The 16884-nt window shown below is 36.4% G+C and overlaps 3 protein-coding genes across 3 annotated transcripts; 1 reads left to right on the plus strand and 2 right to left on the minus strand.

Moving 5' to 3' along the window:
- Positions 1–302: 302 nt before the first annotated feature.
- Positions 303–3459, minus strand: LOC114524814 (AMMECR1-like protein). The gene is made up of 5 exons (XM_028546003.1): positions 3226–3459; positions 1609–1725; positions 1374–1488; positions 870–960; positions 303–759 (listed from the first exon to the last, which is right to left on the minus strand). Exons 1-5 carry the CDS (start codon positions 3375–3377, stop codon positions 602–604), a joined length of 633 nt encoding a protein of 210 aa, XP_028401804.1. The 5' UTR covers positions 3378–3459; the 3' UTR covers positions 303–601.
- Positions 3460–4422: 963 nt separating this feature from the next.
- Positions 4423–6719, minus strand: LOC114524842 (methylosome subunit pICln-like). Its single transcript, XM_028546039.1, has 7 exons — positions 6426–6719; positions 6122–6261; positions 5875–5964; positions 5684–5764; positions 5453–5529; positions 4733–4829; positions 4423–4598 (listed from the first exon to the last, which is right to left on the minus strand). The coding sequence occupies exons 1-7, from the start codon at positions 6536–6538 to the stop codon at positions 4558–4560; spliced, it is 639 nt and encodes a 212-aa protein (XP_028401840.1). The 5' UTR covers positions 6539–6719; the 3' UTR covers positions 4423–4557.
- A 229-nt stretch (positions 6720–6948) lies between these two features.
- LOC114524912 (pantothenate kinase 4-like) lies at positions 6949–15560 on the plus strand. The gene is made up of 23 exons (XM_028546133.1): positions 6949–7128; positions 7583–7689; positions 7875–8049; positions 8285–8336; positions 8834–9020; positions 9402–9494; positions 9735–9794; positions 10456–10573; positions 10874–10944; positions 11060–11179; positions 11289–11373; positions 11450–11556; positions 12094–12249; positions 12334–12446; positions 12544–12631; positions 12815–12966; positions 13091–13143; positions 13283–13332; positions 13528–13632; positions 14141–14241; positions 14349–14417; positions 14532–14600; positions 15123–15560. Exons 1-23 carry the CDS (start codon positions 7008–7010, stop codon positions 15274–15276), a joined length of 2406 nt encoding a protein of 801 aa, XP_028401934.1. The 5' UTR covers positions 6949–7007; the 3' UTR covers positions 15277–15560.
- The last annotated feature ends 1324 nt before the right edge of the window (positions 15561–16884 follow it).

Genomic DNA, 16884 nt, shown 5'->3' on the forward strand with positions numbered 1-16884 from the left:
ATACCGAAGGCAAACACCCTACATATAATTGCCTGAACTCTGAAGACTTGTAAACTCGAGTTTATTGAAACATGTTCGAGGTATCGGTTTAAAAGATATGCTCTGCATTTGTCATTAATATCTTTGCTAATGTTGTTTGCAATCTTCTAATGCAATTAAATAAAGCCCATTGGTCAGAATATTCTACCAACGAAGCTGATTGGCTGTATATGATGAAATGTGCAACTACCTGTATGTACCTATATAAGATAAACCAGGTAAAAAAAGAGAGATTCGTGGGAGTTCACCAAAAACTAGGTAATTGTATGTTCGCGGTAAACGTTATTATTCTTGCGAGACATATATCCGAAAGGATTTCTGTTATACATGCAGGATAATTTATTATAACCGAGAGGCAAAAAAAATGACGATGTTTCTCTGAATGTACCAGATATATTTTACACGCAGTAATCCCATCTTGCTTTCTTAAACTTCCTGTGTACAATCATGCAACAATCATGTTGATAAAATACACTTAGCATGCACAACAAATTTTAAAATTCCTAGAACAGATAAATATGTACATAATATCTATAGTCAGATAAAATCCTACCTGCAAATATTATCGTTGTTTAGAGGCAATGTACTCATTGTAATGTACAGAAACCTTTTCACTACGATACCTAACTAACTTAGTAGAATTGCGAGTTTCGGGCGTTATCGTTCCTTTATAGCCGCCTTTTCTCAATAACGAATCAATCGCTTGAACTTTGGTCCAGCCTTTAAGATAAGAAAAAAAATTTCTACTGTGTTGAACTACACAAAAAGTAGGATGATTAAAGCAATTTGGATAATGGTATACGAAAACAGACTTGTGTGGTGAAACAAACCTTGTTCCTTAGCGACTTCTGGAAGATACGTGGCTGTTCTTTTATTGCCTTTTTCGTTATAGAATTCTATCCTAATACCGTGAATACCAATCTAAAGGGGTGAAAATCCGATCATGTAGACTTAGAGTGAAGATGCTAACATGAAAGGTAATATAAAAGCAAAATAGAGCAGCACATTTATAGTTGTGCCAATCATGTCTTTCTGATAATCTATTTTTTCGTGTGACAGTGGAAGAATTTTTTAATCGAAAAATGGAATTTGGAAATCTCTGTTCAATGGACCTCATTTAGCTGGACCATGACATTACTATGACATTACCATGACAAGTAGTATACATATGTATGAGTTTCTTTTATATAATACCCCATTAAATTGAGATTGCGCTCGGCTTTCGCCTTGTTGAATGGAACATTTCATCTTTCACCTCGTCAAAATACTCTTAACATTGCACTCATAAACATTCATTATTTGTTTATAGTATGACATTATTACTAGATGCTTACCTCCCAATCAAAACAGTTATCACCCTCTTCAAAATTAGTTAGTAAAGATACAGAACATGATAATTTACAAAATTCTTCTAGAGTAACTGGAGAAAACCGACTATCTTTTAATGCACTGCAAAAAATAAACAACAGTAAAAACATTCACCATATTTCACATACAAAATTAACAGGAGTTTTAGCCTTTGAAACAAATAGGATCAGTAAAATTAAAAGCAAATCTAAACTGTGATACCTTGATATTGTATAATCTTTTAAACCAACATGTAAATTAATTGCAGTAAATGTTCCTATGCAGCCACGCAATCTCTTATCTGGACCATGTCCAATCTTCCATGTTACAAACAATGGGCTAAAATAACCAAATTACATGTATTAAAAACTTGTAGATAAAATAAATCAGGGTCAGGATTGAGGAGAGAATTAAGATAACTGGATAAGTTACAGAGTTTAACAGTGAAAACTTTTGCAGGTATATGAAATGGATGTATAATAGAAGCAATATCCAGCATAAATGAAGACATAATTTCTTTCTTAGCTGTAGCATGTTCTAAAACCACTAAAGCTAAACAGAGACCACCTTGCAACCTTTTTTATGATATTATAACATTTTTAGACATGTACAATTATATTATGACGTCTGAGAAATATATACCCTATGAACTCGACTCATGCCCAATCCTACACATGCACAATGTCATAATTAAAACTTGATTTATGTTTCCCACAATAATGAGGAGTGGTTTTATATTCACACTGACTGCTTTCTATAGTAACCCTGATAGTAACATACTGTTGAGGTTTAAGATAATACTTCTTGACCTGAATCAGCCTGGTTAAAGGCTTAATTAAAGCAGTCTATCCTTGCCCATATAATTTACACCTAAAGTCAGGTGAACTTTTTCTATTTCCTTTCATTTATAATTGGACCAGGTGATTTTACTTATCAACAGAAAACTGCTGCATTATTGGCTGAAATACATGCAGATGGACATATAATATAATATTATGTTAATTAATTCTAGTTCAATGGAAAATAAAACTCAATGCTAATGGCAATATGCCAATATTGCATAAATCACTTTGATCTAGAACAAGTAAAAAATTGCCATATACAACAGCTCTTGGTTTAATGAAATCATTTCTGTAATAATTATAGTGTTCTTCTACAGTTGAAACAGAGGAACAGTATACAAGTATGACTTTCATTTAAGATTCTATATGTGAGATTATATATGGAAAATTACCCACAGCACTTGTTATTTGAGATGTGAAGGCTACCAGCTACATATGGGAGAATTCAATTTGAATATTATAATCAACAAATCCATATTTGGCAAACATATCCCAAAAAATCCAACCAAGTATCTTTTGGGCTGAAAGCCTTTCTTTACACAATATAGGAATGAAGTCATTTGATTAAATGTTCTATGTTGAAAATGTTAATTAATGTATAATACATATTTATATTACCTTTCAGAACTATCGAAAAAAAATATATACATACGGCGCTTATTTACAGAAAAGTCTTCGCATGCTTATTGTGTGTGTATTTCCAGTTAGAGAAGTAACATGTGGCCGTTAAATAAAGAAAGACATTCCACAGGAAAGAAACTCGTGTTATCCCATTGAAATCTCATGGCAACCTACCGGTATTATGTCGGTTTTGATATCACGAATAACGAAACGTTTTGCGTCGAATATGTCAAAATGGCTATAGCATTTGTATATAGAACATAGACTATACGTTGGTACATATGCCGTAATACATCCCTTTTTATAACCAAAGAATCAGAGTCTATTGTCCAATAAAACTACGAAGAAATATGGCTGTCAACAAAAGCATACTTACAAGGCTGAGTTGGTGAACTTTGGCGGTTGCGGTGATCCTAAACGCTTAAGATGCGCATGTAATATATCAAAACAGAAGAACGCCATCTCTTTGTTGACTATTCTATTCGTATGTTGGCTTCGCGAGGCATTTCTTCCCTGCCAACAGCTCATCGTCAAGTTCAACTCAACAATACAAACAACCACTGGCTGACTGGCAAGCAATGGTGGTTTCTTGGCTTTGCTTATAAAACTTTTCCTCGCACCGGAAGTAATTACGAATGCATGCCCGTAAAGGCATGTCGGGAAATGTTTACACCGGAAGTAAATGGTTCGACATAATTAATTTATGATTTACGGGCATTCCACATCCAGCATTTTTTGGAGGGTTCGAGAAACGACCTCTACAAGCCACAATTGTGTCTTGTGGTTGTAAATTAAAAGGCCTGTTCCAATCTTTATATATTGAAATCCTAATTATAAATTCGCACAGTGACCAAGTAATTCAGTAACTGGGGTTTACTACGGTAGATGAGACTAGATTACTGGGGTTTATAGATGACTAGCGTTTCGTATATGACTAGGGCTTACTTGATGATTAGCGTTTACCAGGTTTACTAGATGATCACGCAAAAATACGCTTATGCTAATAATTTTATCATGGTTCATGGTCCTATAATGCTTATTCAGCCTCCTATCTTAAATCTCTGAGCGAGGGGGGGGGGGCTGAGCGTATATTTGCGCTGGCGCCATAGGAAAACATCTGCGGGAGGTGCCAAAACCCGCCTCGGTCACCTCGGTGAACCGATGAAAGCACAGGGGTAGGGTTAGTATTGGATATTGGAGAATTTTATTATATTATTCAATTCAAAAGCTCGACACAAAATAATGTTTCGGATCAAAACCGAAAGGTTTTCCGCTAGCAATATTCGCGCGAAGCGATATTTAACTTTTGTTTGCAGCTCTCAACTGCAACCATCTGGAACAGATTGCTTAACTACAAAAGAATAAATCTGCTTCGCGCGAAAAATATCGTTAGTGGAAAACCGGCTTATTAAAGATGGGGTGTAACACGGGCCTCCCACAAACCATCCATTCCCCTCCTAATGTGAGCTCCTGGACCAGTTTACCAGAAGAAAGGTAGTTCTTTGATAACAAATGATTGGCATCACATTATAGACACGGTAGTTCTTCTATGACTATGAATATTTACACTCTGTATTGTTTTCTGTTATTTAGTTTATCTACCAAGATACAAGACGGTTTACTGTATATAAGTAACAAGGTCATGCATGTTAGATAGCAGCTTTGTTTTCAGACATGTTCCGTGAGGTTTAAGGTTTTATCGATGTTCTTAATCATCCATGTCATCAAACTGTCCATTTTCAGTCTTCTCTGAGGAATGAAACAATAGATATAGTTAGTGAAGTGTTGTGTCACGGTGTAATTAAGTATTTCATATCACATATTTTGACCGTAGAGAGTGAAGTATAATTAAAAAAGTGAAATTTTATCTCGTAAAACCTTACCATGACCATTTACCGCCCCGTTGGTTCGATTCGTCATGTCTACAAAGTCTTGTTGAGATTGTATTTGAAAAACGTTTTCAAGTCTCTCCAGTGTTGCCTGTAACAGAAGTTAAAAACAGCATACTTAGTCTTAGTTGCTTACAGCCATTTACATTGACGCAAGGTAATAAAATAGTTTCTGTCAATTGAGCACTGACGTTCTTTTTGGCACTTTATGGCAGAGTTCACACGGGACCGACAAATATGTTTCCTCGTGTGAAGAGATACCGGTTTTTATCCATTTTATCGTGTAGACACGGTATTCTAGCACTTTCCCAAACTTCGGGTTTCGTGTGAACGTACCCTTTCACACCCCATCTCCTCTGTGACGTTATGAATCGATTGCAAATACAGTACCATATGCCCTCTTCTCTTGGCGATATTTTTCGCGCGACGCAAAATATGAAACCCGATGACGTGACGTGATTAGCCAGCAAAAATTCGCCGCGGAAATGTAGAACTACTTCCTACTTTTTATCAGTTCTCGTACAGTACTTGCATTCATGTGCACCCCTGCTCTGGAATAAATTTGCCCAGAGCAACCCAACCTTATGTCCATAAACATTGTCAAGTGGCATTACTCCATCATGTTGCACCCCCTCTCCTTTCACCAGGGTAACAACGTATTTCATGAGCTACCCCTACGAAGTCAGCACGAGTTATTATGAAACACAACTTAACCTGGCCCTCTTCAGTTAAGCTAGCATTAGCAGCATCTTCACTTGTGTAATATTCTTCCCCATAGTCTGGTGGATATCCTAGAATTAAATCGGGAGTTTCTTATTTTGCCATGCATTAATACAAGTATGTAATCTCTATTATTGTACATGAACAACAGAAAGTCTGTCTCTAATCAAATCCAAGAATCTATGTTTTGATTTAGATATGTAGAAAAACATCCAAAATCATTACCTGCCATTTCATCTTCTAATTGTTCTTGTTCATCTGGATGTAATAGTTGACATTCACATATAGCAGCATAGATATCATTTACTAAAAACATGAGGCAAAAATTTTCATTGCTTCCTCTTAATTGGGTTGCATTACATGATCATGGCTTGTTAGAACAATAAACCAAATTGACACATGGGTGCATTTTGTACATGTTGATTTATCATCTGGGACAAATCTTAGTTCAGCTGCAGGAGGATCATCTTCTTCAAGTTCACTATCTTCATTTCCTTCAATTTCATCTATAAGATCATATAAGATCATATTTCCCCACATGAAGTTCAGAGACATATTCATATATATTTACGAACATGAGATGATACATCTGGACAGGACATTCATAGTAGATAGAGAATATATATTCAAAAATCCTTTAAAATACTTTTTAATTACCATTACCTTTGAATACTCCCTCAACCATACAAAACACACACTCATGGGGAAAATGTGCAGTATCCTTAGAAACAGCATGAAGAGATATAGAAGGATACTCTAGAGAGAAACCTTGACCTGTTGAATCATCACACCATGACAGGTTGCTAAAAAATTGTTTCCAATAAATCTCTTTATTTTTGATTGGTTTTTCTGTGCGCAGACATATTAAACGCAGTATTATATTACCCAATGGCACAATTATAGAACACCCCTGAAGGATAGTTATCAACTTATATAACCTATTCAAATTAGGCCTACAACAACTTACTCTTCAGTAACGTAAAGGGCTCCTTTTCCAAGACATCTTTCGGCAAGAAACGCTTGTGTTTGCTTTTGAACATGACATACCCCTTCTACTGGCTCTGTAATGGTTGTTAACATAGTGTTACACCCAAAACAATTACCCGATCACAAATTTACAGCAAGAAATATTCGCAGAATAAGCTTGACAAGTTCCACAGATGAATTTGCAGTTTTTCACGTTCTTCCTCTTGCACGTTATTGCACGTGTTTTCACCATGGTTTTCACGTCAGAATACCGCTGATTTCGCAGGCGCCTGTTCCCAAAAAATTGACAATTATCACTTAAAATCTCAAACTACTTTTCATCAACTACTTTTCATCAACTAACCGCAGATTTATTTAGAAACATAGATTTTAGGAAAAAATCAGTATTTTTACTAATGATGGCTGTTCTTTTTACGTTTTTATCGAATTTTTTTCTCAAACTGGAGGTCATCCATTGCCAGACCATTGGTCTGCTCTTTAGTTCATATTTTTGCTCATTACTTCATGTAAGTTGAATTACAGTATTAAACGATTCAACAAGCTGAAGAAGAGGGAAAAAAGAATGAACGAAAATAAAGAAAGTGAAGCAGAATCTAGTGACTATCATGAGAACAATTTGCCCATTAATTTGCCTCAAGCATTTCGAGATCTGAAATTTGCTAAGAGAATGGCTATTGACATTGGTTTGTGCACAAATTTTTATTAATTTCAATAACTTTTTATTGAATTCATTCCAAACGAGGACAACCAGCTAAGCCATAATTTGTCGATTTTAGTAAATTCCTCAACAGGGGAACAGGAGGGCAGCAACCCTATAGCCCCTGGGCTTCTCCATTACACAATGGCCAGGTATGGGAATTGGGAAGGAAAGATGTCAAGGGGTGTGCAACCACCACATCTCTTGTATATTTAACAGTTGGACCCCCTAGCTACTGATTTTAATTAAGCTGGCTATATGCCTCTGGGCTGGTTTCATTTTACACTGGGACTTATTAGATTAACACCAACCTGCTGTGAAATGCTCCAGTACAGATGCAGATAAACTAAGCTAAATTTTGGGTTATTTGTAAATTATTAATTTGTTGATTGTTAATTTCTACTGAATATACTATAAGTTATACCATATTCATTCCTTAGGGGGCTCTTTGACAAAGGTTGCTTATGTATCAGCATTTTCCAGAAAGAGACCAAAAACCCAAACTTATGCTACTGTGGATGATGACGAGATGACACTTGGCCAGAAGGTAAATGTGTTACTTGTTTATTTTAGGATTCCATATTTCAAGCATTCTGTGGCCAGGATTGTTGTCCTGGGATAATTTGATTAGTTTATCACAGCACAATGTCTGATATTTCTATGAATCAACCTCTAAGTATCAGAACTGAGAAACTCAAATCATTTGGCAGTTGTATGTACCTTTATTTGTAGTGTCGTGCATCATCGTTTCCATTGTATGAAGTGAAGGAGGAAGAGGACTCAGGGGAGAGGTTACATTTTGTAAAATTTGAAACAAAATTCCTGGAGAAATGCCTTGATTTCATTCAACAAAACTTGTCCAGTGAACCTGGGTCAACAGAAAAGAATAAAGCTTTGAAAGTAACAGGTTATTATTCATTGATTTAGAATTGGCTAGCTCATTGGCTTATATTAACTGGCAACTTTGTGTAGCAACAAAGTTGTCCTTTTAAAATGAAACACTGCATAAGTGCACATAAAAATTTCATGCTGTATGCAAATTTGGATTTTGGTGATGGTAGAGAAGAATTGCTTGCTTACCTACTTACTTAAGATCTCCCCCCCCCCCTCTAATATCCTCTATAAACATTGTATATCTATAGGTGGTGGTGCATTTAAGTATAAAGATGAAATAACAAAGAAGCTAGGTGTCAGGTAGGCTCTAAAGTTTTCTATTTTGTAACCCAGGAATCAACATATAAAGTACTCTACTCCTGTTTTAAAACACAGAAAAATCTGAAAAACAATTTGATTTATTTTGAAAAACAATATTGATTTTTATACCTTTAAGTGCATATGTTGCACTGGAAAATTGAGGAAATATGACTGGAAAAATCATTCAAAATATCATAAAATATGTCACGTGCACTGGAATCGGTTATACGAAATCAGTTTAGTTTTCATAGATAAGCTAAAAATAAATAACACTGTCATAAATATCGTAAACGATTGAATTTAAATACGATAATCTATATATGTAGTTGTGAATTATTCATGTTGAAAACCGTGATAAATGTGCATTCTTGCTTGCTCTTACTTATGACGCTTTCAGGGACATGTTCGAGAGGTTTATTACCCGCAATGCTGAGGTCTCTGACTAGTTGCTCATATCGTTTATTTTGCTCTCGCATTAAGTTTGAAATTTTTCCTAGAGTCGACAAAGAAGACGAAATGCAATGTTTAATAAAGGGATGTAACTTCATGCTTCATAATATTCCAAATGAGGTTTTTGAATTTCATCGAGATCAAAGACCGCAGTATGTTTTCAAAAACCTGCTTGAAACTGATTTATTTCCATATTTGTTGGTCAACATTGGTTCCGGAGTCAGCATTCTTAAGGTAGACGTGATATATAATTAATATTACACTAGCGATTCGTATGAGATCAACAGTGGAAAAATATATATTTCGAGATTTTAATATATGGTTTCGACCAAAATGATGTACATTGTACGGTCTAGAGATGATCCGTCATCCGTTTTCCGTATCTTTTCGTATATACATTTGAGATATATATTTTTCGTGAAATATGATCAAATTTAAAGTGTAATTTCAATAGTGTTGGGCAAAAGGAATAATAAGAAGCAAGTAAATTCTCAACAAGATTAATGTGCAGAATTGGTTTCCATTACTATAGTTACAGTTACGATCACAGTTTTCTTTGCATGAACCCACGGGACGCAATTGGAATTTTCTTAGAATGTCTTTTTTCTAATGTAGGTTGATTCGTTTGATAGTTTTGTTCGCGTTGGAGGAACAAGCATGGGAGGGGGAACGTTTTGGGGCCTGGGCTCCCTCCTTACCAGTGCTAAGGTATTGTCCAAATTAAGAGATCGAGCTTTTTAAATTTATCCCTGTAAATTTAGTTGTAATCATGCCTATACTGCCTCAGCAAGAATTCATCATCAACGTTGCAATGCAGCGTCGCCCTGGGGATGAGGTTAGCTTTCGGTAAACCTAGTGACGTAAATCCTGCTACGCAGTCGCTAATCCAATTTATTTTCCCAATTAGTTAAAGCGCGGTTCTCTTCACGGAACATGCTTTTCATTTAGGGATTTGACGATTTACTGGATCTTGCGCATGGTGGCCAACATACTAATGTTGATATGCTGGTAATATATCGCTATTTTTGTAACATAGAAGTACATGCATCAAAGAAAGGAATCCTCCTATATTTATTGTTCGACGACCATTACCAATCATAAATCCATTTTGGAGAATATCCTCCGAGAAAGTGTATTCTGTCATTGAACAAAGAAATTTTTACCGAAAAATTAATTATCTATTTGGAGGAGGTTGTTCAAAAACACGATTAACACTATACCTGATTTAAATTTTAATTTAGGCCTACAGATAAATATGTATTTTTGCATGGCCATTCGGTTTGATTTCTTGCAAAACCAAACCCCTTTTGAACCAGGAAATATTTCTTGTGCGCTAGGAAGTATTCTAAATTTCACTTACCTCGAAGGAATTAAACTTTTTTCGACATTTCTTTGAATTTTATCAAATGTAGAAAAACAACTCGGTAAATTAGACAAAAAACCCTTCTCGATGTTTCGCCTAAGGGCCTTCCTATGGACATAATGTAGTTAAAAGGCAATGACATCATACAATATGCGACGCATGACAGTTCTAAGTATGACATAACGAAGAGTGTTAGGTATAAAGGAAGTATTTTTGTCTATTTTAGGCAGTTTTTATATAACATTTGATATAAAGTTGTTAGAACACGTGCCCAGGCTGCTCCTTGGTTATACTTCCTGATTTTAGGTAAAAGATATCTACGGCGGAGATTACTCATTAATAGGTTTGCCAGGTGATCTAACTGCGTGTACGTTTGGTAAGGCAGTTAGGTCAGCCGTGTCGGAGACAGCAACGAACGTCAACAGTAAGTGTGGATCGTTTAGTCAATAGTTGCTATATTAGCTAGTTTCATTAGGCATTTTAATGAGTGATTTCTGTCAGATGAACGCGGGCATTGTCCTTTAGCAGAATTGCTATTCATCGGATAGAAAAAGGTGTCATCAAGATTTTGCTTCTCAGACCAGTGTGCATTATCCAGTGTATTTTTTAGGTCATAGACATACGCATGGTGAATAGGCAATGATTTCATAATATGCAACGCAATATATTACAATTCTACGCATGTCCAAGTAATGTAGAATAATTTGATTTACTTAAATTATAGGAACCAAAGGATTCTCGGAGAAGGACATAGCGAAAAGTCTTTTACATATGATTAGCAATGATATTGGCCAGGTGAGTGATGCCGGAGTCTGCTGAAACCAGTTCACTGGCTGAAACCGTCGATATGGTATAGGACTATAGGTGACTGACCTTATACGTGCCTGAATTCACGTTATTCTCTCTGCAGCTAGCTTCTCTTCACGCAAAGCTTCATGGTCTGAAGAGAATTTTTTTTGGTGGCTTCTTCATTCGAGGTTACCCAATAACAATGCATACTATAACATTTGCAATCAATTATTGGTCCAAGGTTTGTATATATTTAATGGTAAGATCGTGACAGTGGGCGCACGACAGCACGCGTTTACCCAAAAGATTTGCCCGTATTTTGCATCTAAATATCATTTTCTGCCTCATAGGGGAAACAAAAGGCGTTGTTTTTACGTCACGAGGGATATTTAGGGGCCATTGGGGCTTTTATTAAAGGAGCAGAAGAAGAAGCAGGTGTGTATCTTTACCAATGAGCTTCAGACGCAGCTGGAAGAATAACTTGAAATTAATAAAGTTCTGTTTCGTATAGCTTATAATGGTTCGCCGTTATTTTGGAACTGGGGGGAAAATTATGCTGGTAGCTCAGGCCTACCGACGAAAACATTTAAGACACCGGAACATCGACCAGATGCTAAGGTAATGTTGCCTGTTTGACAATGTATGAAACCAACTTGCTTTGTGGAAGTAGGCTATATCCGTAAATGAATCTAAATTTGCTCCAATTTGCTTGACGAATATATATCCGCAAGTTTGGGGGGTTATGAAGGCCGCGGAACATGGAACCAGCCGGGGAACAGGGAACCAGGGGGAACTGGGGAGCGGGAAAAGGGGGAACAAGGAAACCGGGGAGCAGGGGAATGGGAGAACTGGGGAGCGTGAGAACGGGGGAACAGAGGCACCGGGGAATTCCCCTTCCCCCGCTCCTCATCCCTGGTTCTCCCATTCCCTTGTTTCTCCGTTCCCCTGTTTCCAGGTTCCGCCGGTTCCCCTGTTCTCCATTTCTCCCGCTCCCCTGTTCCCCTGTTCCCTGGTTCCCCTTTTCTCCGGTTCACCTGTTCCCAGGTTTCATGGCTCCCCTGTTCTCGGTTTACTATTTTAAAGATAGCCTCGTCAAGGCTTGCTGGTCTCTAGTTGGAACATGTAAATTTCATGAGAGAGGCGATATGTTTTTAGTGTGATGTATTGGAATTAGACAGAATGGATAGATCTCTTCTACCATTTCCATTGCTGTACCGTCCAAGTAAATACCATCCAGATACTGAAGACTTGACAGCGGATGAAACTGCGCGGGAATATTGGTTGGATTGTTTCGAATCCGGATTACACATGGTACGTGTGTGGTGTGCGGGAGACACACATGATAAATTGTGATGTACTGTTTGAATATGATGTAAATTAAAGAATATTTTCAAGGTCGTATCTCAGGCAATTGCAAGTCAGGTAGAATTATCTGATGCTAAAGAGAGGGCCGAGCAGTTCAGAAACAAATACCTGGAACGGCTGAAAGTTTTACGTAAGAAGCCATTGTAAGTCGTGACACGATTGTGACGATTTTGATTTTACATTCCGCCCAGTTTGTAAAATATAACATTTATCAAACAATCTTTTTCATCACTTTTTTAGTGCTTATGGAAATTTGACAGTCAGAAGTTTGCTAGATACAAGGGAACAGATTTTAAACGAATTCCAGTTTTCTGACCCGTACGCTCTTGTAAGCGCTTCAACAATATTTAAAACGTTAACAATATTCCATGCAGCATCCAATTGAAGAGGCTATGCAATACTTTGGAAACTTAAAAAATATCCTTAATGCATGAAAGCATATTCATAGTTAGCGAAATCACTGACCTATAAACTCCTAATAATTTCAGTATAATTATACTGTTTATTACAGGTGAAACAGAAAGAGAATGAAGCTGCCCTAGAAAATTTGACCAAGCGACTTGCAGATCTGGACAAGTTATCCTGGTATGATAGACAAATTGAAATTATTAAAGGAATTTTGGCTGGAAATGTTTTTGACTGGGGAGCTAATGAAGTTGTAAAGTAAGTGTTGGCACATCCCTATCTTCGGTATCTCAGAAGTTAAACTTGCCTTGCATCCCTACCTGTCCTAAAATTTCACAATTTTCACGATACATTGGTTGATCAATACAGGTGTTATTTTTAGATTAATGAGGGATGGTGATTTCCATTTCGAAACAGCAAGAAAGAAATTACAAGGTGAAAACACAGGGAATAGATACAATGGAATTTTTTATTTCAACAAAAATTATGATCATTATGAATCTCAGGAAAAAAATATTGTTCTAAAATATGCTACTAGTTTTAGAATTTCCTGTATTTTTATCTAACCTTCTAGCAAGACCATGGCTTAACGATGATGTTGATGATTGGGTAACAAGATTGAAGGTTAGTGCATGTAAAATTAGCGATATTTTGTCATTTTCGGTTGTGTCGCGGAGATGGGTGTGTATAGCATATATTAATGAATGCAAAAAGTCCATATCATTTCAGTCATGTGAGTTGTAAAACTATGAAACTCAATACAGTCCCCCCAGTTTCAATACAGTAATATTTCGATACAGTGTAATAATCATATTTTAGGGACCACCTCACAAGATGGCTGTGATGTTTGTGGACAACAGTGGTGTGGATATTGTTCTTGGAGTATTTCCTTTTGCCCTAGAATTGCTTTCCCGTGGAACTGTGGTAAGTTGCCACGCTTCTTTGGTTCATACGAATTATGGTGCAGAACGAAACATAAAAAGAAATGTGGCACTCTAATGTAGTCATATCGTTAGCTCACAGATATGCATACAATCGTATATAATCAAGGTTAAATATAGTCATTCAGTTACCCGATGATAATGGAGTACTTTGCATGGAGTTAGTCTGTACTTTGCATGGAACTAGGATTTTTAAGTAAAAAGTAGATCTTACCCATTCTTCCTTTTTACCGAATTGCCTCGTTTTTATGATCATTCATGCCTCGTTTTCAGGAAAAAATTATATTTTATATATCAGATTTTCTTGTACGAATTTGTTTCTTCATAATTTTACGTTCAATAACAAAGTAATTTTACTACCAAACCCCACTAAACACGAAACATGAGTAGGTATACGAGAACGAGGCTATTTGGTAAAACGAGAATTAACGGCAGGTCTATGAAGGATTTTATACAACTGGTCCTGAAATCGACGGTTTTTTACAATACAGGTGATACTTGCTGCGAATTCCCGCCCCGCATTAAATGATGTAACATACGGAGAGCTGCAGATTATTACGGAAAAAGTGGCAGCAATTAACCCAGTTATACGGTAAGTTTATCATATCAAGTTGGATCGGCTAAATGGTCTTAGAATCGATTTGGTTGTGATTATCTGGTTATATATTAACTAGATCAAAACGGTGTTTATAATTATAGACAAGCAGTACTGGAGAAGAGATTAATAATAATGGAGTCAGGGACGTTTTCGCCATGTCTAGATTTAAGGTATATGACTTCCTTCATCTATTTTTTTATGATTTATTCCGCGTTTCGCGACCTCTTAATAAATCAATAAGGCAACAGAAGGTTTTGTATTGGAAATCTTTTTGTATTTCTCAGACGCGTCGACGCTGAGCTGGCGAAAACATGCGCGAAAGCGGACTTGGTTGTTTTAGAAGGAATGGGAAGGTAAGCAAATATATCTTGATGAGACAATTTTGTAGGAGAGCTATATTTAATCGTTACCTGACAATATATATTACAAGTGATGGGTGTGAAAAAGGCCAGGTCCATGAATATTATCCTGAATTTTTTTAGTTAGTGTTACGTTTTTAAATATAGTCACTAAGACTCACTATATACATGTATAGTGACAGAATTGGCGAATCAATCAATTTGGAGTTAAATATGCAAAATGTAGTTAAGAGTTTTATACATGCAACCGGTCCCAAAAGGCCATGCAACTAACAAGTCATTGCCCTGTCAGAGCACAGTTAATATAAGTGGTAATGCAATGCTCGTGAGTAATGCGATATTCGTGGGAAAACAAACGTAACTGTAAGGTTTCGACCTGAGTGGTCGACTGCTCCATATTATCTTACTTTATCTTCTTTATATGATAAGAATGTGAACATTATAAAATTCCCTCTTAGCCTTGCTAAAAATATAAAACAATTGAGATTTTGTGATGAGTTCATCTTTCTTTTGCAGGGCGATTCACACAAACTATGACGCCTTTTTCACTTGTGAATCACTCAAAATAGCTGTTATAAAAAACCAGTGGCTGGCTAAAAGACTTAATGGAGACATGTATAGTGTAGTTTTCCGTTACAAATGTGGAGTCGGCTCTCCAGAGAGGACATGAATCCGCGATATTTTATATATTCTACATACTTGGCAAACACCATATAGTCTTCTCAAGTCAAGATTCTCGTCGGCAGACTTCATGTTCCCTTGGAATGTTTTTTTATACGAGGTTTTTTAAACAAGAAGAGTAACGATTTTGATGTCAGCATATATATATATCAACATATCAAGACAAGATGCATTCGACATTATTACTGAATTCGCCATTTTCACGAAACGACCATCAACAAACAATAAAATCCAGATCAACCTTATTTTTTTACCTTCAATTAAAAAAGTGGGCCACTGATTATATTTAATAATATATTTTATGAAAAACTTCTGATGATGAGTATATTTTTCACCCGAGATCACTCGCTGAAATAGAAGAATCTATAATTCCAAAGTCATCAACGTTCAGCTACTTTTTTGGACGATAATCTTGAAATTCATTATTCTTGTGTTACGGATCCTGATTATTCTCCCGTTCCCTGAACATAGTGTACGTTTTTGCATGATGAAGCATGCATGTATGCAGTTGTCAGAGGTCATAGAGATTTATTTAGCGTATACATTTCGTGGACACGTGTTGTGCAAGGGACGTTCTACCATATAAACATTTTCTCCAGTACAATAAAATGATAGTTTTCTCGTCTGCATGGGAGGACAATCTATAACATCACCTTTTAATTAAGTTCAATTAACGACGGTCGAGCAGTTTAGAAGAGCAGCCGGAAACCAAATGATCCACGGCGTTCTGCAAACACGCATGCAGATAACTACAAATAATCACATGCACTGAACTACTATTTGCTTCGATTGGTTTTAGATTTAACTTTTTTTATTTCGACGTAACAATTAACTTTGGCCCAGCATTTAGGTGCACCATGCAGTGGCAATGAAATTAAAGCATATAACTCTTTATACGAATTTTTAATTTTGAAGACTTTCGACGAGTTGAAAAGGATTGGGGTCTGGGTGTTTTCACACATTAAGTCAACTTATCCTAACGCTTTCTTGCTTTGAAAATAACTTTCCGTACTTCATTTCTTAAGGCAGTATTTCTCCAAAGGAATACGACCGAATTTATAGAAGTGGACATTAAAATAAAAGTTTTTCCCCAGTGACTTATAGCCATAACGACAGTGCTCGGCTGCAAGCAATCAGTTATAGAAAAAGGAATGTAACAAATAAAAGTACAGACAACAACGACTGCGCAGGAATTAGCCAGTCTTAACTCTTTCAATTTTATCCAGGAATTGGTTGTCCCGGTTTTGGGCCGATTCATCATCGAAAAATCTCGGCTGGTACGATATATTGAAATGTACATGTGTAGAAAAGCCACGATAACAAGTAATATTATTATCGATGATATATATCTAGATTCTTCATGCACGAATAGTCGAAGTAATGTTGCTGGTAACACAATAAATATCCACAAAACCACGGCAACTACAAGGGTTCTCCTTCTTGTCACCTTGGACATATGATAAAATGGATAAACAATACCGAGATATCGCTCAATGTTCAATAAAAATAAATTTACCAAAGATATGCTAAGCATGAAAAATATTATCACATGAGTGAATACGTAAATGTCGCATTTCAACTCGTCCATCATCGCGTG

This window comes from Dendronephthya gigantea, unplaced genomic scaffold (genome assembly GCF_004324835.1).
Source record: "Dendronephthya gigantea isolate DGI-Jeju-01 unplaced genomic scaffold, DenGig_1.0 000032F, whole genome shotgun sequence".
Classification (NCBI taxonomy): Eukaryota; Metazoa; Cnidaria; class Anthozoa; order Malacalcyonacea; family Nephtheidae; genus Dendronephthya; species Dendronephthya gigantea.

Coding starts and splice junctions, on each gene's coding strand:
- LOC114524842 (XM_028546039.1), bottom strand. CDS start 6,538: ATGTTAACAACCATTACAGAGCCAGTAGAAGGGGTATGTCATGTTCAA. Junction 6,262..6,425: donor GCCCTTTACGTTACTGAAGA/GTAAGTTGTTGT, acceptor ACAATTTTTTAG/CAACCTGTCATGGTGTGATG. Junction 4,830..5,452: donor GCTTAACTGAAGAGGGCCAG/GTTAAGTTGTGT, acceptor CTTCTGTTACAG/GCAACACTGGAGAGACTTGA.
- LOC114524912 (XM_028546133.1), top strand. CDS start 7,008: ATGAACGAAAATAAAGAAAGTGAAGCAGAATCTAGTGACTATCATGAG. Junction 10,574..10,873: donor GACAGCAACGAACGTCAACA/GTAAGTGTGGAT, acceptor CTTAAATTATAG/GAACCAAAGGATTCTCGGAG. Junction 14,242..14,348: donor GCAATTAACCCAGTTATACG/GTAAGTTTATCA, acceptor TTATAATTATAG/ACAAGCAGTACTGGAGAAGA.
- LOC114524814 (XM_028546003.1), bottom strand. CDS start 3,377: ATGAGCTGTTGGCAGGGAAGAAATGCCTCGCGAAGCCAACATACGAAT. Junction 1,726..3,225: donor AAGTTCACCAACTCAGCCTT/GTAAGTATGCTT, acceptor TGGTTATTTTAG/CCCATTGTTTGTAACATGGA. Junction 760..869: donor AGAAGTCGCTAAGGAACAAG/GTTTGTTTCACC, acceptor CTTATCTTAAAG/GCTGGACCAAAGTTCAAGCG.